At 45.4% G+C, this 21,978-nt stretch overlaps 1 protein-coding gene across 1 annotated transcript; it reads right to left on the minus strand.

Moving 5' to 3' along the window:
• Window positions 1-2,060: 2,060 nt before the first annotated feature.
• On the minus strand, window positions 2,061-20,416 carry tshz3a (teashirt zinc finger homeobox 3a). The gene is made up of 2 exons (XM_049573399.1): window positions 20,023-20,416; window positions 2,061-6,291 (listed from the first exon to the last, which is right to left on the minus strand). The coding sequence occupies exons 1-2, from the start codon at window positions 20,060-20,062 to the stop codon at window positions 2,981-2,983; spliced, it is 3,351 nt and encodes a 1,116-aa protein (XP_049429356.1). The 5' UTR covers window positions 20,063-20,416; the 3' UTR covers window positions 2,061-2,980.
• Window positions 20,417-21,978: the final 1,562 nt, after the last annotated feature.

The following is a 21,978-nucleotide window of genomic DNA, read 5'->3' on the forward strand; positions in this document are numbered from 1 at the left end:
TCATTAGTCTGGGCCCCTCCATCCGCCACACTCACACAAATCACATTGACATCCAAACTCCTCAGATCCACAGAGCAATTTAACTGATATTCATTAGAGGGATGACAAGAGCTGATGGGAGATCTGTGGAGTGGAGGAGTGGGGGGACTCATTCTCCTCCTATCCTATCCCTGTCCTGTCCGCCTCCTTTCTTCCCCCTTCACTGCTGACTTTGTTTTAGGAGCATTGAGGCGCATCGGCGTCTATAACTACCCAGCCCTCAAGGATAGTCAAGACAAAAGAACAATGGATAACACATCTAATCTCCTCTTTATTATCGCAGAAAAATACAATTGAGAGGAGTTTTGTGTCTTTCGTGTTAGATAATTGGCTACAGCAGATCCACAGCTTCTACACTGCTCTCCTCTAGCAGCCACTATAATGCTCATCCAAGCAGAAGTCCAATCATTTAGCCCTCTCCCTCCAGCCCCTCATTAACCCCCAAAGTGTCAACTATCTCATTAACTCCCTCAACCATCCTCACCCCGAGTCCATCACTGAGCCCAAAGCATTCATCAACACATACAGTGTTGGGGGGAAAAAATTGATCATGTCTGAGAGATAATTTTATATCAGCATGGACTCAGTAAGCTTTAAAAACGCACAAGATATTCAATAAGGCAGCTCAGCCTTTTTCATTTGCATTATCAATGGCTACCGGTCTGAATCCCATCTTTCAATTATCATCCTTTGTTAAGGGCTTTATTCTGCTTGTCAGATGTGAGTCATCACTGGGTTCTCCCACAACGTTAGACCAATGTATCCTAAACGTCGGAGGGCCGGGAGCAAGTCTGAGGCGGTAATGAGTTTGTGTGAGAAGACGGGGTCAGGACACAGTGTGTGTGTGTTAATTAATCTGTTCCCGGGTGGGAGGAACTGAAGCGAGATGATGAGATTTAAGAGAGTAAATGGGTGTGCTGCACTCGAGCTGTCCTCTGTTGAGTGAGCGAGCAGGGTTAGAGGCTGGGCAAATGGCCGTCACCATAGTAACCAGATAACTTCCCCGGCCCCAAGTCACTCAGTCAGTCAGTCATGACAAGCGAAGCCTGGGAACATCAAACAGAAAGAACATGGTGTCCCTAGGCATCTTCAAATAAGACAAAGGTAGATGGTAGAAAATCGGAGAAGTAAATGTGTGTGTATGTGTGTGTGAGGCTTTATCATGCATACTGAAAAACATTAAAATAAAAAAAAAAACCCTTTCTCATTACATGGCACTGAGCCTGAATTGTGACTACTCTGATAGCATCAACACCTGCCAGTAATATTGTTAGATCCAAAAGCCTGCTTTGAGGGAATAGCACCTGTCTGTGCATTCTGCACCACTGTCAGCTTGTCTCAGCGCGCGTATATAGGATCCGCTTTATTTTTTCCAAGGGACAGTCTCAGAGTCCAGGTGTGTGCCAGATCTGCTGTCTGTGCCCAGGGCTCCTGATGGCATCCAAGCCCCCGTGGTAATCAGCCCACTCTGCCTGCTGTTGCAGCCCGCCTGCCTCCTCCTCCTCCAGTGGCTCGTTTCAGAAACATCTGGTGGTTTACATGCAGCACACACCACCTGCCAGACGCCTCGCAGGCAGTGGCACCGCTCGCACCTCTTGAGTCCGCCCCAACAACAACGCGACGACACAGAAATCACCAGGAATATCTAGACAAACTGTGGCGGTGGAAGACAACGGCAGATGAAAATGCTGAGGGTTTTTAACTTCTGCTCGGTGTTTCTGCAGATGTAGCCCTTGTGAGCAATCTGTCAGCTGATTTGTAAGTGCTTAGTCATTACACTGTGGGACAGCAATTGGGAGGGGTGAGTTTTTCCACTAAGATGTATGGTCGTCCTGCAAACCAGGTGAAAATGTAGCTTACAAATTACATTTAGGACAATGCTGTGATGTGTCAGTTAACTCGCCTCATTAGCTTTAAAACATCGTTTCTCGAAATATGTTTTTTAAAATTCATTCATGCACCTTGATCTACACAACTCTCTGATTGCTAAATGTGAAAGAAAACAAATGTTTTATGCAGCAGTTAATTCAATTTAATCATAGAAGCACAAGGCATTAACATATTTGTATTGGTTTTTTTTCTTATCAAATAACATTTATAAAACTATTGTGCAAAACAATGTCCTTTTAATCTTCTTCAAAGGCTCTGCACCAGTGGATAGTCATAATCCTCTTAAATTAGGAAATATAACAAGTATGCATAATTTAAACAGCAAATTGTAAGCTTATACACTTTATATACATTTTTACACAGACCTGGATTTTAAGCACCCCTTACTCAATGATAAAGAACAAGGCGGCTTTTACAATCAGCAAGAAAATCAATAGGCTGTACAGAGAAAACTATAAAAAACAAGCAGTGAACTTTTGCTGTTTGGCAGATTCTTTTTAAGGAGCGTTTCCCAGGCATTTGGCTGTTTTAAGGTGTTAAAAAATGACCAGTTTGAAAGGGCGTTTTTAAAATCTGGACAGGACAGGACAGGACTGTACAAAATGTAACAGTAAAACTTGTTGAACATGCAGTCTACCAGCAAATCAAAACCAAAAGTCACAAAAATACAAAATAAATACAATAAAGTTAATACATTTCAAGTTATTAGCTGACCTTCTCGTCAAGAGATTCACCGTGATCGTGACAGAATCTGTCCTCTGTCGTCTCACATTAGCGAAGGTGTACACAGAGTGAGGGAGACGACGGAGCTGACAACAAATCAGGCTGAATATCTGCTGACCTACAGTATAGTCTGATGTGAAATAAATGTCTTTTGAAATACAGAGAAATCAGAAATGTTTATAGGCCGAATAGATGTAAACACCTTGTGCTGACATTTTCTTAACAGTAGTTCATGCCATCTTTGTGCATTACCACACTTTCGGATATTTTTTTTGTTTTTACCAGCCATTCTAAATACGTTTCCAGTATGTGTACTGCTGAGAGTACTTTAGTGTTTCTCTACTTCGCTCACATACAGCAGATGGTCCTCTGGAGACTTCCCATGGCTCTTGCTGAGGTGAAGCTTGATGGCATGCTTAGTGGCAAATTTACGGATGCAGAGCTGGCAGCGGTACACTGACCCATTACTACTGCAGTCTTCTTGTGATTGTGGAGAAAGGAAGGACTCCAGGGGCACTAGTTTCTCAGTGAGACTGTGGGAGTCCCTGACAGTCTGTTTTGGGGACAGCTTGGCCAGGTCCCTGATTCTGAACCCTAGGTGGGCTTCCAGGTGGCATACATACGCTGCTGGGGTGCGGATCTGCGAAGCACAGTCACTACAGAAGAATATAGGTTGACCGGAGTCCAGGTTCTTGAGGAACTTGGTTCTGCCAGTTCTCCTTAGCTGGTACTTGACGTTAGCCAGCCAGTGGCTGATGGTGGTCATGGAGAGGCCTGTGAAACGAGACACGTGCATTCTTTCTTGTGGGCTGAGGTCGTTGATGATGTACTTCCCCTCTGATGTCTGCCTCAGGCTCGAGGCAAAGTGGGCCTGCAGAAGGAGGAGGTGCTGGGGGTTCCAGTTGGAGTGACGGCCTTTGCGTTTGTGGCCGTGCAGGGAGGCGTCGTCGTCATCGTGAGTAGAGCCCACAATCTCGGTTTTGTCTGTGACTCGGGACCGAGAGGGAGGCTTTGGGACATGGTGGGACTGTGTCAGGTTCCTCAGCATGTCTGAGATATCCGACAAAGCGTTTTCATGCAGGGGGCTGCTGGATGTGTAGGGAGAGACAACTGTTAGCTTTGCAGGGGTAACAAGAGAGGAGGGGGAGATGGAGGAGGCTGTGGATGAAGGGGTTAGGGGGGCTGAGCCTACAGAGCCCCCTCTATCACTTTTCCCTTTTGTGAGGTCCATAGGCTGGTCGTCACTGGGCTGGCAAAAGCTATTATCAACTACACTTTCCGGCTTTTTGGTCTGTGAGGGAGGAGCGGCCACAGCAGCCCTCTCAGCCATGCTCTGGCTGAGCCTGGAGAGCAGGCTCAGGGGATCTTGGTTTGGCAAGGAGGGCTTGGCTGCTTTCCCCAAATGAATGTTCATTACTGACTGAAGAGCACTTAGAGGGTTGACAAAGGGCTGCTCTGGAGGAGTATGGCCAGTGATAATGGCGGTACTGCATCTCAGCATAGAGGCGAGCGGGGATTTGACTGCTGTCTCTCTCTTGGGCTCTGTTGCCGGGGATGCTCTGTCGCTATGGCTTCCCCTGTCGCTATTGGCCGGGGTGACTGCCCTCCATTCCCTAGGCGAGTCTACCTCTCCTCCCTTGTGTGACTCTCCAGCCTCGCTGCTACAGGGAGAGAGGTGGTTCTCCATCTTTGGAGATAACTGCTTCACCCTTTGCTCTACTTTTGCTACTTTCTCAGTCACTTTTTTCACTAAATCCTCCATCGCCTGGAAGTTGTTGCTGGGGAAGGGGGAGGACTGGCTAAGCGGTGGAGAGACAAGGGGCTGGTTCTTGGCAAGGGAGGACAATGCCCCGTCCCCTCCGTTGAACAAGAACTTCATCGGGGAATTCTTGTCCATGCTGCCTTGCTGGAGTTTGAGGGCACTGGGGAACTGGTAGGCTGCATGGATACTAGGATAGCCCCCCCAACTTGGATTCCCACTCTGTGCCTTGTTGATTGCTGATGTCACAGTGTTTTCCAGTGATTTCAGAATATCAAAACCCCCCTTAGGGCTCTCCTTCAGGTCCTCTTCAGTTAGATAGCTATACTTTGAGATGTCATATTTCTCCTCCTTCTCAGCATCCTCCTCCTTCCCAACTGAAACTTGCTTCTCATTTCCAACAGTCTCCTGCTTAGTGCACTCCTCCTCTACCTCCTCCTTTTTGATCTCTTTTAGAGGAGGGGAGGTAGCGGGGGAAGTCGTCGTAGTTTGAAGAGGTGGAGGAGAGAAGGTGGAGGGTGCGAGTGGGACAGACTGGACCCTGTGTTCAGTGGGTGTGGTAACCGTTCCAGGGTTGGGGGAAGTGGCCTCGGGGAGTGTTTTGATTCTCTTTCCCACAGAGCTGGTCACCCTCAGGAAGTGTCCTGTCACCATCATGTGGGCTCTCAGCTCTTGCAGTGTATTATGGGAACTCCCACACTCCATGCACTTCAGGATCTGAAATTTGTTGGATTCAAACTGCCAGGTATAGCTGGCGCCGTTCTGGTGGCCGTAGCGGTTATTAGGGGTGGTGTAAGGGCTGGAGGAGGATTTCTGTGAGGGCTCACTCAGGTCTGCCTGCAGGTGCTTAGCTTTGGGGGTTCCTTCTCTAGACCGTGGCGAGGCGGTGAGGTCCAATCCCACGTGTCCCCTTTTCTTTGAGGACATGATTTTGGCTGCCACAGGGGCCATGGGCTCCTTCAGAGGCACTTTCTGGTAGTGTTTGGTCTTAATCATGTGGACGCTGAGGTCCTGGAGCGACTCAAAGGAGTGACCACAATACATGCACTTCAAAACTTTCTGGGCATCCTCCTTGCCCTCCATCTCCATCAGGGACCGCTTACGTGGTTTAGACCAGCGCTTTGCACCACTGCCTGCCCTGTCCTGGTTGTCATCACGGTAGTGGCCTGTATCATTCATGTGAACTGTCAGCTCCACCAGGGTGTCATAAGCAGCACTACAGCCCTTACAGCGGAATTTACTGGCCCCAGTGAAGATTGAGCCAAACAGCTTTGGGTTTTGCCTGTGGAGCTGGACTGTACTAAAGAGGCTGGGCTCAGACTGAGCAGGGTGACGGCTCTGGGGAGGATGCTGTTGTAGTGTCTTTGCCACTGCAGACTGGTGCCAGTCATAGCTACCACTGCTGCAGCTGCTACTGCTACTAGTGCTGTTGCTGCGAGCTGGCTTCTCTGTGGAAACCGACGTCTGTGCCTGTGGCGCTGTGGAATTAAAGTTCAGCGGTGACCACAAGGGGCTGGTTAGAAAGCTGGAGTAGATAACCTTCATTTGTTCTAAGGTGTCCATGCCTATGGGAGGTGTTTTAGTGCCACCATTCAGAGGTGCTGTGACCAAGTTGCCCTCGGCTTTTCTGGAGGGGCTCTCAAAGTCTGACAGACGGTCACTGGTCTCACTCACATGTGACTCACTGTCCATCTCTTGTCCTGAGAGCTCTGCGGCCCCAGCTGATTCCTGGTCACATGCCTGCTCCTTGGCAGGCCCTACGCTTTGCTCCACAAAATCATCTTTCATGGGAAGGTCATCCTGAGGGGCCGAGGGCAGGTCGTCTGCTTCCGCCTCCTCATCCTCCACAGTGTGCTCTGTCAGCTCCTCAGGAGAATAGGCTGCGAGGAGAATGGAGACAAAGAGAGAAAGAAAGAGATGAGTTAAATTGCAGGGAGTGAACACGCTATGTTAGAATAACTGGAGAAAAAGTTTCCCTGCTATGTGTGCCCGAGGACTCCCAGGGATAAATGAGCCATCTGTGTGGGAGCCTTTAAAGCTGAGCTGAGAAATTACAGTCATCCCATTTCACCTCATCAACCGTTGAGGTGTTATTTTCCTCTAGGCGAGCCTGTATTTATATACTACCCCAGCCACACGGAACTTATGCCTCCCCTCTTTTCACTCCTTCTATTGGAGGAAAACAAAAAAGAAATATCTTGGCAAAAACATAATGCGCCATTTTATTTATCTCAGGGCGCAACAGCTTGAAATGAAAACTAAATCTGAAATTAATGAAGCCCAATCTCACTGTGGCATTCTCCTCTGGGGTAATAAATGAGTTGGATCAACCTCCATCTGTCAGTTAATATGTCTGACGCCTCTTCATCTGCCTCTTCTCTGATTACACACACATACATACAGACACACACTCGCACACATGCGCACAGAGACAAAGAGCATATCTTGGAGAATTTCAAGAAAGGGATGTCAGGATTTTGTTGATGAAATTTTGACATGTTGAACAGACATCCTACGCCGTCATCTGGACTAAAGTGAGTTCATTAGATTCTTAATATGTGAAAGATAGTCAATACTCTGGGTTCAAGCTGCAGTCTTAAAAGCAAATCTCAGCTAGTCTAAACAGGTGTTGAATGTCGTGCAAACGTAATACAAATACATTTCCCGATCATAAAAACAGAAACGAACGGGGGGAAGAAAATGAGACAGAGGGAAAGAGCAGGATAAAGAGGACGAGGTGAGAATGAGGAGCATCAACATGATGGCAACGCATAAGCGATCTGTCACTTTGCATGTTGGTGCCCGCTGTTTAACATGGAGAGGGATGATGAGTGTGTGCGTGCATGTGTTTGTGTCTATGTGTGCTGCTGGGCTCTGCACACAAACTCCTGTGTCCACCCACCAAACACCGACTCACCCACCACTCACCCCCTTCTTCCGCAGTGTCACCATGCCCCCTCCCTCATTTCCTGTCCACCTCACTCACGAAACCGCTCAACTTAAGGAAAAACAAATAATCTCTGAAAATAGCTGATGGCCTGTGGACAGGTCTGCGGCCATTTGGACAATATTGTAAACTAAGACAAATGCCACAGAAAGAAGCTGTAGGTATAAGCTTTAATGGTTTGGGCACTCGTACAGTTGAGCTCGGGTGTGTGGACACAAACAGGCACACACACGCATACACACACACTGTGACTAAATCCTTCATTCCCCCCACCGCCCCACGTACTCACGTCCAGTCTAAACAAAAATGTCATAGCTGAAATAACTCTCATTTCCAGTGCTAACAGCCAATCTCTAGGCAGCCATGCGGCTGGCGCTGGTCTGATTTGGGCCCTGGGGGCACAGTCAGCAGGCAGCCCCACTGAGAGGCCAGCCTAATGGAGACCTGGCAGGTGCAGCCCACTCTCCGTCCTCCCGGAGATTTGGTTTGTCACTGGGTATCCATTACCTGCCATTCTCCGCTGATAGGCCCCGACAGCCCTGATCAAAAGATGTCGTCGGGCCCCAGTCCGCTTGGCAGTCAGTGGCATGTCGTTTGTAAAAAAGGCCAAGCAGGGTGTAAATAAAATGACATGATCACTTCCCCGGCCCCTCATGTTCTGGACACAATTATGATAATGTGGATGTGGAGGGGAGGGAGGGGTCTGGGAGGATGGAGAAGGGGGCGAGGAGGTAAATCGCTCATGCTCGGGCAAACACGCAAGGCAGATATCTCACTGCGACCAGCGCTCAAACGACTGCCCACACCCTCTTTCCGTTACTTTCTCTTCCGCTTCTCTTCTGGAAGGTATTCGTGTCAGACTCTCATTTGAGAGAGGAAATCCAGCCAGGATGAGGTAGTTAATGTGTTTGTATCCTCACTAGCTGGTCACGGATGTCAGCTCGCATCAGGCGAGCCTGGCACACCGCTTGACCAAGTTGTCAGGTCACCTTTCTCTTATTCCGCATATTTCTTCACATTGTCTCGCTATTTCATCAAACTATTGCCATATCCAATTTCACGTCACATTGTCACATTCGTAAACCTTCCCAGTGCTCTCTCTGTGCCTTAACTTGGTAGTAAATGTTTTACATTTCACGCTAATAGAGCTGTGGCCCTATAGGTTATTGTTCGTTTGTCATTAGACGGCATAGAGAGGGGGAGAGAAGTCCAAGAGGACCAGCTATAAAACCTACAGAGTCTAGCCATGCTCCCAGGCAATTTAAAATGCAAAACAAAAACCATTATGTCTGAGCACTATCTGTTAATTTAATCCCCAATGACTGATAATCCATCACACAGGGCGACAACCACATCCAATTATTCTCCCTGGCTTGACTGACAACAGAGGTGATTTATCAAGCTAATAAAAGGTGATGGGAGTATAGAGGCTCCCTTAGAATAAAAAAGCAGAGGATTATGAATACAACAATACTCTTGGATTGCAGTCTTAACTAATATCTGAGCATATGGTGTAGGGCCAATGTATGAGTTTTCCTAGTGTGTGTGAGAGAAAGAGAGTGTGTGTGTGTGTTCATGTTATGATGAAGTGAGCTGATGCCATGTGGGGGAAAGACAAGAATCATTAGGTTCCATGATTGATTCCTTAGGGTGGGGGGTGGGGGTGGGGGGGTGAGAAGGGTAGGAGGTGCACTTTCGCACAATCGACATCTCAGTCACGGCTCACACAGAAATAGCAATAACGCGTTCACACAAACACTAAAGCTGCAGAAAAGAAGTCTCACGTGCAGAAACGCACACCTCACCTTGAGATACACAACCTCTAATACACCCCCACGTAATTATAAATAAAGCTAGTCAGTCAGTTATGACACCAGACCCCCCCTCCCTTCCCAAACACACTAACACACTTGTACACGCACGTAGATGCAAGCGATGAGGAAAGACAGTGACATCTTGGCATGCAGGAGGCATTCCTGTGGAGTATCATTTTCATAAACATAAGGGCCGCAGACGAGGAGGGAGAGATCATCTGATAGAAATACTGCAGTGCTGCTCTGACGATCAGGAACAACAGACAGGGCAGGGACAGGGGGTGATTAAGCAGGAAGGTGCTGTGGCTGCCTCTAAAGCAGAGCCTCTCAGTGTCTCTCTCTCGCTCTGTCTCCTTCCCTCTGTCCCATGGGCTATTTCTCCTCAAGTGCTGCTGAAAGCACTGTCTGTTTTTGATGCTGCATTTTAAATAGGCCTCATACGCAAGAGTGATGAGGACCTTAAAAAAAAAAAAAATCAATCACATGTTTCTCAAGTAGAAATCTATGTCCTCCTGTCTTCGCAAGATTATCACAGCGTCAAATCAGCAAAAACATTTGAATATCTCGTCCTGTACCTTTTTTACATCGAGCTACTGCTGATTCCCGTCCCTTTTCTTAAAACTGTCCCCTTGATGACCACAGTGCATATTCCTGGTCTGGCCTCCACAGCTGGGAAAACAGTCTGGGAGTCAGATCACACCCAACAGCAGCGGGGTAAACAGGATGTGTCATTAAAAACTCTACCTGAGTCTGACCCTCTCAAATGACTGCTTGGTCTCTGGAAAAAAAAAAAAAAGAAAAAGACGGACAACCTTGCCACAGGCGTCGTGATATAAAAAAGGTGAGTCCTTTGAGCGGTCATCATGAGTACAATATTTCATCTGTGCTTCTTTTTTAATGCAAAAAATAGCATAGACGGCAGATGTCTGTGTATTGTGGTTAAAAGTACATTCTGTCTGTTTCTTTTTCTGAAATTGTGCAAAGATACGGTGAAAAGAGGATCTGTTTAAGTCCACGTGACTAAAACTACTATGTAAAATAATGTGCTACGTACTTCATGAACCAATTTAACCTATAATGTTAATTCAACGTGTACATTTTTGTGCATTACACGAATAGAGGAGAGGAAAAAGAGCGCTTGATTATCGTCCTTGGGGATTTTTTAAGACAATAAAACAGAAACTACCTCTACTGCAAAAGCAGTGTTTATATAGGTTTCATAACTTGATCACCTCTTTATTTACGATTTAATCACTGCAAGCATAGACAACTGTTCAGTGCACAATGACACAACTGGGATACAGGAAATTGTCTACATGGGTGGTCCCTTATAGCTTACTGTTTAGATTACTAAAAAAGCTTTATGGCATTGTTCAAAGACAAAAAAAATCAATCAGATTTTACAGTCTATTGTTTATGGTTAATTACATTATACAACAATGACCTATAATTGGATTTTGCCCTATATACATTGAGCTGCGTTTCTTGTGCAAATGATTACAAATAAATAAAGTTTATAAATAATTATTATCCAGGTGAAAAAACAGAAGAAACAAGGTTAGACGATCACATGTTAGTTGAGATATTTTAAGTCAGCCTGTGATCAGATTCGAGAGAGAGGAGAGAGTTAAACTGTGTCACAACGACAAGTGTTTCTTGACATGTGTACAGTATTTTAACCGGACCTTGACGCCCTTAAACCAACACAGCACCTCAGCGGGGGGCTTTCGCTGACAGGAAACAGCTCCAGAATGCTACAGGACAGGAAGTCACCTCAGTCTCAAATCAAAAAAAAAAAAAAAAAAAGCAACCCACAAACCACCGACTTCCACTCACTCTCTCAAGTTTCCCAGCAGCCTAAAACTCTTTAAATAGATTAGAATAATTTAGTCCAAAACAGCCCCATTCTGTCAAAATAGCAGCAGATCAGTAACATACCTAAAATGCCTCTCTGTTGCACACATTTGTCAAAGCAACACACTCAATCAAACTTAGTTCTCTCCCTCCTTTTCCCTTTGATCCTTACAGGCTGCCTCAAAGTCCCACGAGAAAATATGTAACAGGTGATCTGCGGCCATTTGAAAAATTAACAAGTCCTGACATAATTCGCTTTTTTCGGATGTGACTGCAGACGGCTGTCTTTAATGCTATTCGGTTTTTTGTAGGTTGTTACTACATAACTCCGCTGCCTGCTACAGTACATTATGCTTCTACAGGCTATCATGTTACAAGCGATCGTGGATGTCTCTGTCAGTTTTTTTATTTGTGTGTGTTCTCTACCCCCTGATGGCATTGTGAATACATTGTGTCCGCCGATTGTAGTGCAGGATGTGTGATATGGGAGATGGGAAAAACAGAGAGATCATTCTGGCCTCAGGCGAAGCTTAGGGCTGAACCTTGTCAATGCACATAGTAAGAGGAGAGAGAGGGAGAGACAAAGAGAAAATAAGGCTGCGAGAGTGAATAGATTCAACCCTCGGCTGATTGTTGTGTTATGAGTGGACCTCAAAGCTGCCAGCTGCACATACAGACCTTCAAGACCTGAAAATTCATCTCGTTTATCTGACACGAGACGAGCCTCAAACACATAAAGGCCTCCCGTTACGAACTCCAACGTGGAAGGGAACGAGGTGACTCACAGCTCCAGTCCCAATTTTAAGCTTGACGCAGCCATAATAAGCGATAAAAAAAGGAAACAAACAAAAAAGCAACACAAACAGCTTCCCCAGGTGCAGAACCAAGGGCAGTAATAAGGATCGCAATGCCACGGGAAGGTGGCGTTCCAGTCCGACGTGCACACACAGCCCGTCTCGTCTGATGATATGTAGTCAGGCTGACTTCCTTAAACTATCCCACATCTCTGCCTCCTGCTTTCCATCACTCTTTCTCCAAGCAAAGCTCCGTGAAGCAGAGCTGCTGTTTATTTGCTCGTTCCTTGAACTGTTTAGGCCTCATGTAAAATGTTGTTAAAAGTTTTACTCCACATTACACAGGTCCTCACAAACACTAGTTTCACTGGAGCAGATATGATTAAACATGTCATTTTAACCCAGTAATCTAAAGTAAAGTATTTGAAAGTGTAACCTAATGTACTCAGTGTTTCTAACCTTGACTCAATACCTTGAAAAATATCAATTTCATTTTCAATACCACGGGGAAAAACTGACATTCAGAAGCATACAGTTTGAAATTTTTATTAAAAGATAAATATAACAAGGCTTGACAATGACTTTCTTTTCATGTTTGGTAGAACAGAGACTGAATGTAGTGAACATTATGTAAAAATAAGATGCTCACTCATGATTAAACCTTTAACGCTCGGTGCTGAATCCTGAATGGATTATTTTCTTTATCCATGTGGTAAACATTAACAATAAGAGAGTAGGAAAGTGCAGCCGTTACCAGTGTAACAATACTATGGAAAATGAGTATTGAAACTATTTGAAATATTCAAAATCTATAAACCAATATTTTTACAGCACTAGTTTTGTGTCAGTTTCAGTTATCTGCTGCATTGCAGAACTACATGTGCTCAAACTATGTTAAGTACAGTGAGTCAGAGTCACACAACAGTTTACAAGACAAGTTTAGTTGATGGAAGGTTCCTATTTCTTGTCACCTACAACTGAGTGTTCTTGTTAAGTGTGTTAAACTTAATCTATGTAAAACATGTCCAATCTGCTCAAGTTTTCTGACCTTTCCATGACCTCACTCATAAATCTGTCATAGTTAATCATGGACGTGTCAAAGTACTATGTATAGGCATATGATGTTTTGATGTGTCATGACAGATGGGAATGGTAGCTAAAACTATGACGATAGAAGCTAAACAACATTCCTTTAAAGTTTGTGCTAATACCTGCATTACTGTAGGTCTGAAATTAAGGTTGGTGCCTAAACGAGGGTTACCGTAGTTCTGCCATTCAGGTCAGGTCTAAAGTCAGGCCTACTGTAAGTCCAGAGTAAAGAGCTGATAGTGTGTCAGGAGCTCAAACTGGGGCCACAGTGGAGAATAGAGAGATCAGGTCAAACTGTAATTAAAAGGGAACGCCACGTTAATAAAGGACTCCAATGTGTTATTAATTAAGTGTCAATATTTCTGAACACGAGCTACTCCCTCTAAAAGTTAGAAACCAGAAAAGTAAGACTCAAATTTGTGATGTCATAGGGTATAAAGTCTGGCGCTGCGCTATAGACAATGTGGACCCACAAAATGTTTCTTTTCTTTTTTTTTATAACCAAATGAGCTTTCTTCTATTGTAGTATTCTCAGTTCTGAAAAAGAAAATGTCCCCATATACTCAGAACAATCTTCTGGGTTATCTCAGTGTCATCTATAACATCTTTCCCAGTCAACTGTCTGTGGAGCAGGTCAGACTTTATACCCTATGACATCATATATTTGAGTTTCAGCACTCTGGGTTTTGGAATTGGGAGAGTGTTTCATTTTTACTAACATATTTGGACTGTCTTAGACCATAGTATTAACATGTATGAATTTTGAAAATGGTTGTAGTTCCCCTTTAAGTTGTGGCTTGTAGCTTGAACTAAAACTGGGGCTGTTTAAAGTTGAATCGGGGAGGAAAGGCAATTTGAGAGCGCGTGAAAGAGTGCGTTCATTGAGCTTCAGTAGACGTAAAATATCCATCTGCAACTAATGAACATGAACATGAGTGTTGTTAAATCACGTGACAGTTAATGAGGCTCATGGACTGTTTTATAGAACTTAAGGATTTACGGCACAGAGCATGCTGGTGTTGTGTCAAAAATGGTTTCTACGTCGATATGTATTCACCCAAATCTGAACCAAACCTCTTCCTTTACATGACCGTGGGAGGGGGCGCTACCCATTTCAATGGAAGGGAAACACTTTTTGACGTGGCAACAGACTTCTACAAAACACCGGCATGGTTAGTGCAACTGGCACTTCAGACAGCACAGATACCGGTACGGCTAAAGCCAGTTTGTGTGAATATTTGAAGGAGCTTTATTAACAGATCACTACAGACTCCAATGGAAAATAATCTCACATTTTAATGCAAATTGTACCCGTTAAGTCTGAAAAAAAATGTCCAAAATGTCAGCCACAATGGCAACAAATCTGAAACGACACATTGAGTTGAAAAAACAAACACAAAACAAAAGAAATGAACATGAACTACTTTATTTTTTGGGCCTGTGAACTGAGTTGTGAATTACGAACGTGAACTAGTTCATTTTAATCTGTGTGAACTAAACTGTGAGCTAGCTCTTGTGAAGTCTGAACTTGCACAACACTGGGTGAAGGGACTAAAGTTGGGGCTTGGGAGTGGGACGAGCAAACCCCTTCTCACAACGCACAGCTGCTGCCATGATCGCCTAGCAACGAGGAGGTGATGGACGCAGCCTGAAGATGGATGGCCACCATAAATCACAGTAGTGAGTAGGAGGAGGAGGAGGTAGGAGACACCGAGAGGGAGCAAGAAGAGGACGAAAAACAAAACAACAGTTTTTTCCCCTATTCCATAGCGGAGCTGGCCTTGCCTTGACCTCTCACTGTACTCTTTTATTCATGATTGTCGGAGAATGACGCGGGGCTGGGGACTCTTCTGGGCAAAGCTTAATGGAAACTTCTAGGTAATCATTACAGTCAGTTAGATTGGATCCAATGGATCATTTTATAATGTACAACTGCAATAAACTGCATTGAGGCGTCTACGTGCCCTTCAGTGTCTAGAGTTTTTCATGATTCCACTAACTTTTTAAAGATGATAATAATGATAGACGATACCTTTCATAAAGCAACCCTCCAGGCAAGGCAATCTGGGTAGTGTAGTTGCGGGATAAACATCCCTGGGCTATCTGATTATGGCCTACTGCTGCGGCACTGGTGTCTAGTAACACTCAGAGAGAGCGCTCAGCCATCCATCACACAGTGAGTGTCTGTCTAAGGCTTTCCACCCTGCTTCTTCTCGTCCTGGCTCTCCAGTTACAGCCATACACGGCCGGCCTAAATAATATTCTTCATGATAAATGGCACTATAAGCCTGGTATCCATCATTAATCTGATTTTTAAAGAAGCATCCATCTTGGAGAGAGCCTGTTAGGGCCACGGGGGAGCAGAGCAGCTCGGGTTCATTTAAAGGCCAGGCTGCTGCATGAGTGATACCTGTCAGCCGTGCTCATCAGGGAGCAGCACACACACACACACACACACACACACACACACACACACACCCGAACGGCATTAAACATTGACGCCATATGGCCACACGTGCACGCGCGCGCACACACACCACCACAGCGCCCCTACGTGCATTTGTCGCGCATATATTATGAGTAAACAACACCTACACACTTGTCGGACTTTGTGTACTCACTAAGCATATTTCTCCCCTTCATTCAGACATCTAGAGACGTGTCATGGAAGAACATTCTGTCACTCATCAAAACACAACTCAGTGTAACTCAATCCTCCCTGTCATCTCGAAAAAATCTCCCCTCCCAAACGCTTCTCCTCAAGGGTTTCAGGAAAACTCACTCTTCCCTGGAAAAACTCTCACACACAGACACACACGAGCGCGCGCGCGCACACACACACACACACACGACAGTCTCTTTTCCCAGCTCTCCATTCCTCTGTCTCTCTCCACTGACTCTGCACCTCATTCTCCATTCCTCTCCTTCTCTTTGTTTCTCTCAGTCCACTCTCTGTCTAGTTTTCCCCTCTTTCACTCTCTCTTTCTCTTCCTCTCTGCCCCCTATCCACCTCCCTTCTCTGTGTGTCTGGTAAAGCCTGTTTGATAAATGACACACGTCACCGTGTCAGAAGCGAAGGGTGGGTCAGTGATAAATGACTCTGTTGAAAAGGAAATCGGCTCTCTGGCATGGCCGGGCTATTCTCCTCCTGGATTGGGTTTCAGGACCCCTGAAGACCGGAGCGGCTCAGTTTCCCCGAAAAGAGCACACATCCCACCAGGCTCTGACGCTCGCTACCTCTGGGAGGGGTGGGAGACAAGAGAGAGAGAGTGTTGGTGGGTGGGAGGTGGGGTTGGAGGGATCCAGCCTGTCCCAATTGTCGCTACAGTGCAGCTGCATCTATCACAACAGCGGTGGGACTATTTTTACAAAGCCTCCGACTCAGTGCCCAGACAGCAGTCCCAGGCTGAAAACCTCGGCTGAAAGCACACTGAAAGCTGAAAGGGAAGAGTGGATGGCTAACGGTTTTCTATTTGTGACACTACTACAGCACTTATACTCCTCTTTCTCTCCCGAAGCCCAACCCTATGGCTTGACATCTGCCAAGTGTGTGTTAAAAAGGAGAGAAGGCCCACTTCACCACCCCCGCTCTTCTTCTCCTCATCGTCCCCACCACCACCACCACCACCAGTGCCTCCTCCTCTTCCCCCCCTGCCCTCTTTCTCTCTTCTCTTACACTGTCTCTTTCACTCACTTGCTGGCAGGGTGGCACTGTTATCATTACACAGGCAGGATTTATGGAGTCAGGGCCTATGGCAAAAACAAAAAGGCATCTGTCAATACCTGTGGGAAACACTCTGTCAGCCTTCCTCCTCCTCCTCCTCCCTCCACTGGTGCTCACAGCCTCATTAGGTATGCACTTATCAGACACATAGATCACAGACGTGACTCAACCTCACCGGAATCCAGCCACAGGACTTTCATTAGCAACGGGGCCTGCAAGGCCAAAACATTTGCTGCGCTCACACCTGCAAACAACGCCAGCGGAGGTGTATTGTTGTTAAGGCACGCTAACACTGTCAGCCCGTATGTCGGTTGAACAATTAAGTCCCAACTCATGCTCCCCCGCTGCTTCCGTAAGGGCATGCTTTTCACACATAAACAACAGGAAGGCAGACAGATATAAAAACAGCTTACTTCATTTCACTTGCTGCGTTTACAACCCGGTCGCAACATGTGCGCATGTGTCTGCAATGTGTGCTCGTATCTTTACTAGCGTCAACACATGCATGTGTGTGTGTGCTATGTCCTGTGGTGTGCAAAGACAGAGGGAAGAGAAGAGAAGAAGAAACTGAGCAACGTAGACGGGCCTAAAGAGCTCAGAGAATTATGGCCTAACCCCAGCAGGTGGTCTACAGTTACAATTCCTTTCATCACTATCGCATGCCAAATGGCATACACACACGTTCAAACTCAACAAATCAGAAAGTGCACGCACACTGATTTGGGCGCACACACACTTGCAGATGGACATGAGTGATGGCTGACAGTCTGGCAGCTATAATCCTGACCCTGCAGAAAGAAGAGACTGCTGCTGTGGAGCCAGGTCCAAATCAGACTAAGCCCCCAACCCCTCTCCTTGTGTGTGCAGCTCTCTCTTGTACACACATGACCAGATCACAGGTTATGACATGGCCTGACAGTGCGCTGACACATGCAACACTCTGGATACTGAAAACACCCACACCATTCTGCACAACATACTGTACAAGTTATACATTCCAGCGAAATAGCTGCATCTCTGCCCGCACGTTGTAAAGCCGATGTCGACTTCCTGTTAAGTCGCCGGAGTATTTCAACTTTCTGCAGCCATTTCAATAGCTTCAGGCCTCAAGCTTGCGGTGAAGCTAATCGCCAGCCACGAAGGGAAGTAGGTCTGTATTTCCACAGCTGGGAGAGTCTGTTTCTCATGTTTGCTCGGCTGTTTACGTGGCCAGCTGCCCTCGGTTGTTAAGAGCACTCAGACCTGACCCAGGTAGGCAGGCCCATTTGTCACCTGCAGCGGAAAATTGAGTTACAGCACAACCAAAGGCGAACGGCTCTGTGTAATATCAAGTTGATTACATCAAAGTGGTGGCAAACCTCATTGGGCTGGGCACCCCGAGCTTGTCATCTCCAATCACAGGGCCTGTCAGGACTCCATCAGCCTCACGGCTAATTGGACCAACGCTAATGAAGCAGGCAAAACAAGTTTTGTACTGTGGAGAGAGAAACCCTCTCAGACAGAGGAAGGAAAGAAAGAGAGGGAGAAGCTGACAGTGTGTGTTGGAGAGACAATGAGAGAGCAAAGCAGTGTGTGTGTGTGTGTGTGTGTGTGTATGTGGAGGGGAGGGGGGTAGATTTTTCATGCAAGTCTCAAGGTTGCAGTGGGCTGACTCTCCCCCTAAGTCCCTAATCAAGGCCCATCATCTGTCATCCTTTTCTTTGCTCTCTCTATCACCATGCTCTGTGCTGCAATCAATTCATCATCACCCTTTGTGTGCCACTGAACAGTTGACAACTTTATAACTTGCAGCTGCACGGGCTGACTGACAGGGGTGGAAGGGGAGCATGAAAAAATGAAGAAATGAATAGATGAATGAATGAACAAAGAAGCGTGGTTTCAGGAAGAAAAAGTTGTTTTCTAAAAACACAAAACGATCTATATTACAGCCTTTTATTCCCTTTCGTCAACAGAGAAACAGCAGTGTAGCAGGGAGGAGAGAGGCGAGGAGGAGTGGAGGAGATGAAAAAAAAAACATCCTTCTCACTGATCTGAAATCAGAAAGCTTTCAGTCATTCTTTATGTGCTCCCCGCGGCCACTCTGAGCCAGTGAGCATGTACATTAGGCTGGGGCATTTTGATGAAATAAAAGCCCAGGCCAGCTTATGGCTAAACAGAATGGGAGCACTCACTCAGCCTGTCTCTGATTGACCATTAAAGCCATTGATGAATGGGCCTGTCAGGGGAGAGACAATTAAATCAAACATGAAACAAAGCCGTTGTGACGGCCCGGTCTGACAGAGCAAACCCATTCCTCCCCTCCATTACATAGCACACGGCTCCTTTTACAACCTCTAACCCACTCCTCCCGCCTCCTCTACCCACTGTGTGTGTGAGTGTGTGTTCAAAGTGAACAAGTGAGCATGTGCACATGGGAGTGCGATGTTCTCTGCTGGAAGTGTGTGTGTCTGTCTGTGTGTGTGATGTCTCACTGTGAAACCACTTTGTCTCCCCCCTTCTTTCACTTTTTCGTGAGTCAGTTGACCATCACAGTGAGAGAGAGCCAAAGTGTGCATGTGTGTTAGTGAGAGAGAGAGAGAGAGAGAGAGAGAGAGAGAGAGAGAGAGAGAGAGGGTAAAAAGTACACAGGGCCTTTCAAAGTGGTTTAAACGTGACGTCAGGGGCCTGCAGCACATGGTGGGAAGTGATTTTCTGATGCAAATCGGGAAGGATCAGATCAAAGCCGCATGACAGCCAATCAATCAACCGTCAAATCAGACATGGCAACTGTCGATTATGGCTCCTTCCAGCCCACGAAACCCCATTGTCTACTCTCAAATTGTTTATCTTATCCCAAGAAAGGAAAAAAAGCTCAGAGGTAGGGCTTTTTTTTCCTCCACAGCTTGTGCAAAGAAGTTATGCGCTCGGATCAAATGCGCACAAAGCCCTTATGTCCCCCTTATGGCACGCCTCGGGCACTCACCACCAAGAAAACACTGCTTATTTCCACCGGATTCACCCTTACAGATCAAAGGTACATGGCGGGTAGGATCGGTACACTGTCAGGGATTCAAGTTGGGAACAATAGGAAGCGAAAGTTTACAGCAGGCAACTCATCCGACGGGACTACAGTAGCTGCACAGCGTGGAGAGCCAAACGCAAAAGCACAGATTGTTGTATACAAACTGTACATCCGCTTTAATGAAGCCAACAGTTTCTATGAGGTCTCACAAGAGTAGCCAAGAGTGACAAAGCGGATCGTTTGTGAGAGACAGAGAGAGGAAAAAAGCACAAAGTGGAAACGGAAATGCAGTGACTGTAAAGTGAGCTCTACAAAGCAAAGGTAACATCCGCAGTTTTGTGACAGTAAAGCTGATTTTTTTACGCACGATATAAATGGATACACGTACCTGCTGCGCGCTTGGGCGCTTCTTGTTTCCTCCGCGGCATTTTTTATTTGTGGGGATTTCCGTCAAACTCTTCTTTTTTATTTAATATACCCCCTCGCCGTATCCGGGAAGATCCACCTCTACTCAAAAAAGATTCACGCCTTCGTGTAGTAGACTGCACAACATCGGGGAGTCCGATGGGAAGAAAAACTAAAAATCATCGTGACGGAATCGCAGCCTGCGGGAAAAGTCAGCGGAAAAAATAAATAAACGAGGTAGGGGGGTGGATGATTTTTTTTTGTTTGTTTGTTTTTTTTGGGTGGTGTGATCGCGTTGAGAATGTCAGCGGTGATAGCCAGCGTCCACCTCGGCTGCCTGGTCTGGCAACAGGCAAAGTTGAGGGATAAGAGAGATGATCGCGTCACTCACAGCAGGAGAATGGGCAAACCCACCGCTCCGTTAACTCTTTACTTCTCAGAGAGGGGCGGACACCTCGCACGAGTGTCCTCCTACCTCTGCTTTTTCATGTGAATCACAGCTCAGGAGCTATTAGTGGATTATTACAGCACAGCAGGCTGATAATGACCAACACAACCACAAACAGATAGGATGATATTCCAATAATGTCCCCACATATGTGTCATCATACCTGAATTCAACCTTTATCACATTTTTACTTTGAACTCGTCACAGTCATATTTCTATGGAAATGCATGACTTTGCTGTGTTTATATTTAATGATCATTATTGGCCTTTTAAAGGTCTTTTAAGCGATTACAACTGACGTTATAGTGACATTTGTTACAGGCTTTGCATCAATTTGCAAAACACTTAATAATATTTTATTAAATATCACATTTCCAAAGCTTCTGTTCAGGTTCATGATCATTTTTAGATCTGACTTGTTTGAAAAAACCCTTAAACAGCCATTTAGGACAGTATTTATTACAGTTTTTTAAAACACATTTTGATTTTTAACATTAAATTTATTGCCATTGCACAACATAATTGCAGTTTAGCATCTTACCACAGTGCAAACAGTTGCAAATGTGCATATATATATATTTAAAGATTAACATATGCACAGAATGAGCATTAAACCAGAAAGAGAAGATATATTTTATTTTATAGCCTAAACATAGCCATAGATTTCGGGGGGATGCAGGGGACATGACCCCATCAGTATTTAAAACATGTGCATTTGTCCCCCTCCCCCAACATAACTTTATCTTGATTAAATTAAGGACATCTTTACAAAAAAATGCTACAAACAATGCAAAAACTGATGCATTAAAATGAATCAGAATGCAGCACATTGATGCACAAAATTTCCTGGGTGCGTACCCCAAACTACTGTGTGTCCCCTTTAATGCTGACATGAAATCTACGTTCTTGAGCTTATAAAATAAACAAACTAACACACAAAATGTTCGTCGTGTAACCATTAAAGTATGGACAGAAACAAATGAGTAGTATATACAGTAGAATGAGTCTAATGAACAGCAAGCAGGTTTGTAATAGTGTAAGAAAAGGGCAGAATGTACAGTCCATAATGGAGTTAAATACAATTAGTTTAATATACAGTCGATAACAGGAAGTGCTAATTCAGAAGGCAATGAGCCCTAGTGGAACGGCCTTTATATATGTTGCTCAAGTCATTTTTGTAATTGTATTTGTTGGGGGAAAAACACATGCTCGCATCGTCTATAGATCTTATAACTGTTGCAAAAATTTGTTAAGCAACCCCCTTACCCAAAATGCAAACATGTGCCTGAGGCCCTTTCCTCGCTAATTTAATGTGAGCAGTTAAATGTTAGCTTTCATCACAGTAAAAGCATCACTTCTCCCATATATTCACATTAGGTAGAGATCAAAGCCAGTTCAAGGAAGCAGCGTTAAGTCTTAGTGCCAAGGTAATGAGTTTTTTTTTTTTTTTTTTTTTTTTCCACCAGTCGTCTCGCTTTTTTCTCGAGCCAG

The sequence above is a fragment of the Epinephelus fuscoguttatus genome, linkage group LG4 (genome assembly GCF_011397635.1).
Source record: "Epinephelus fuscoguttatus linkage group LG4, E.fuscoguttatus.final_Chr_v1".
NCBI classification, from domain to species: domain Eukaryota; kingdom Metazoa; phylum Chordata; class Actinopteri; order Perciformes; family Serranidae; genus Epinephelus; species Epinephelus fuscoguttatus.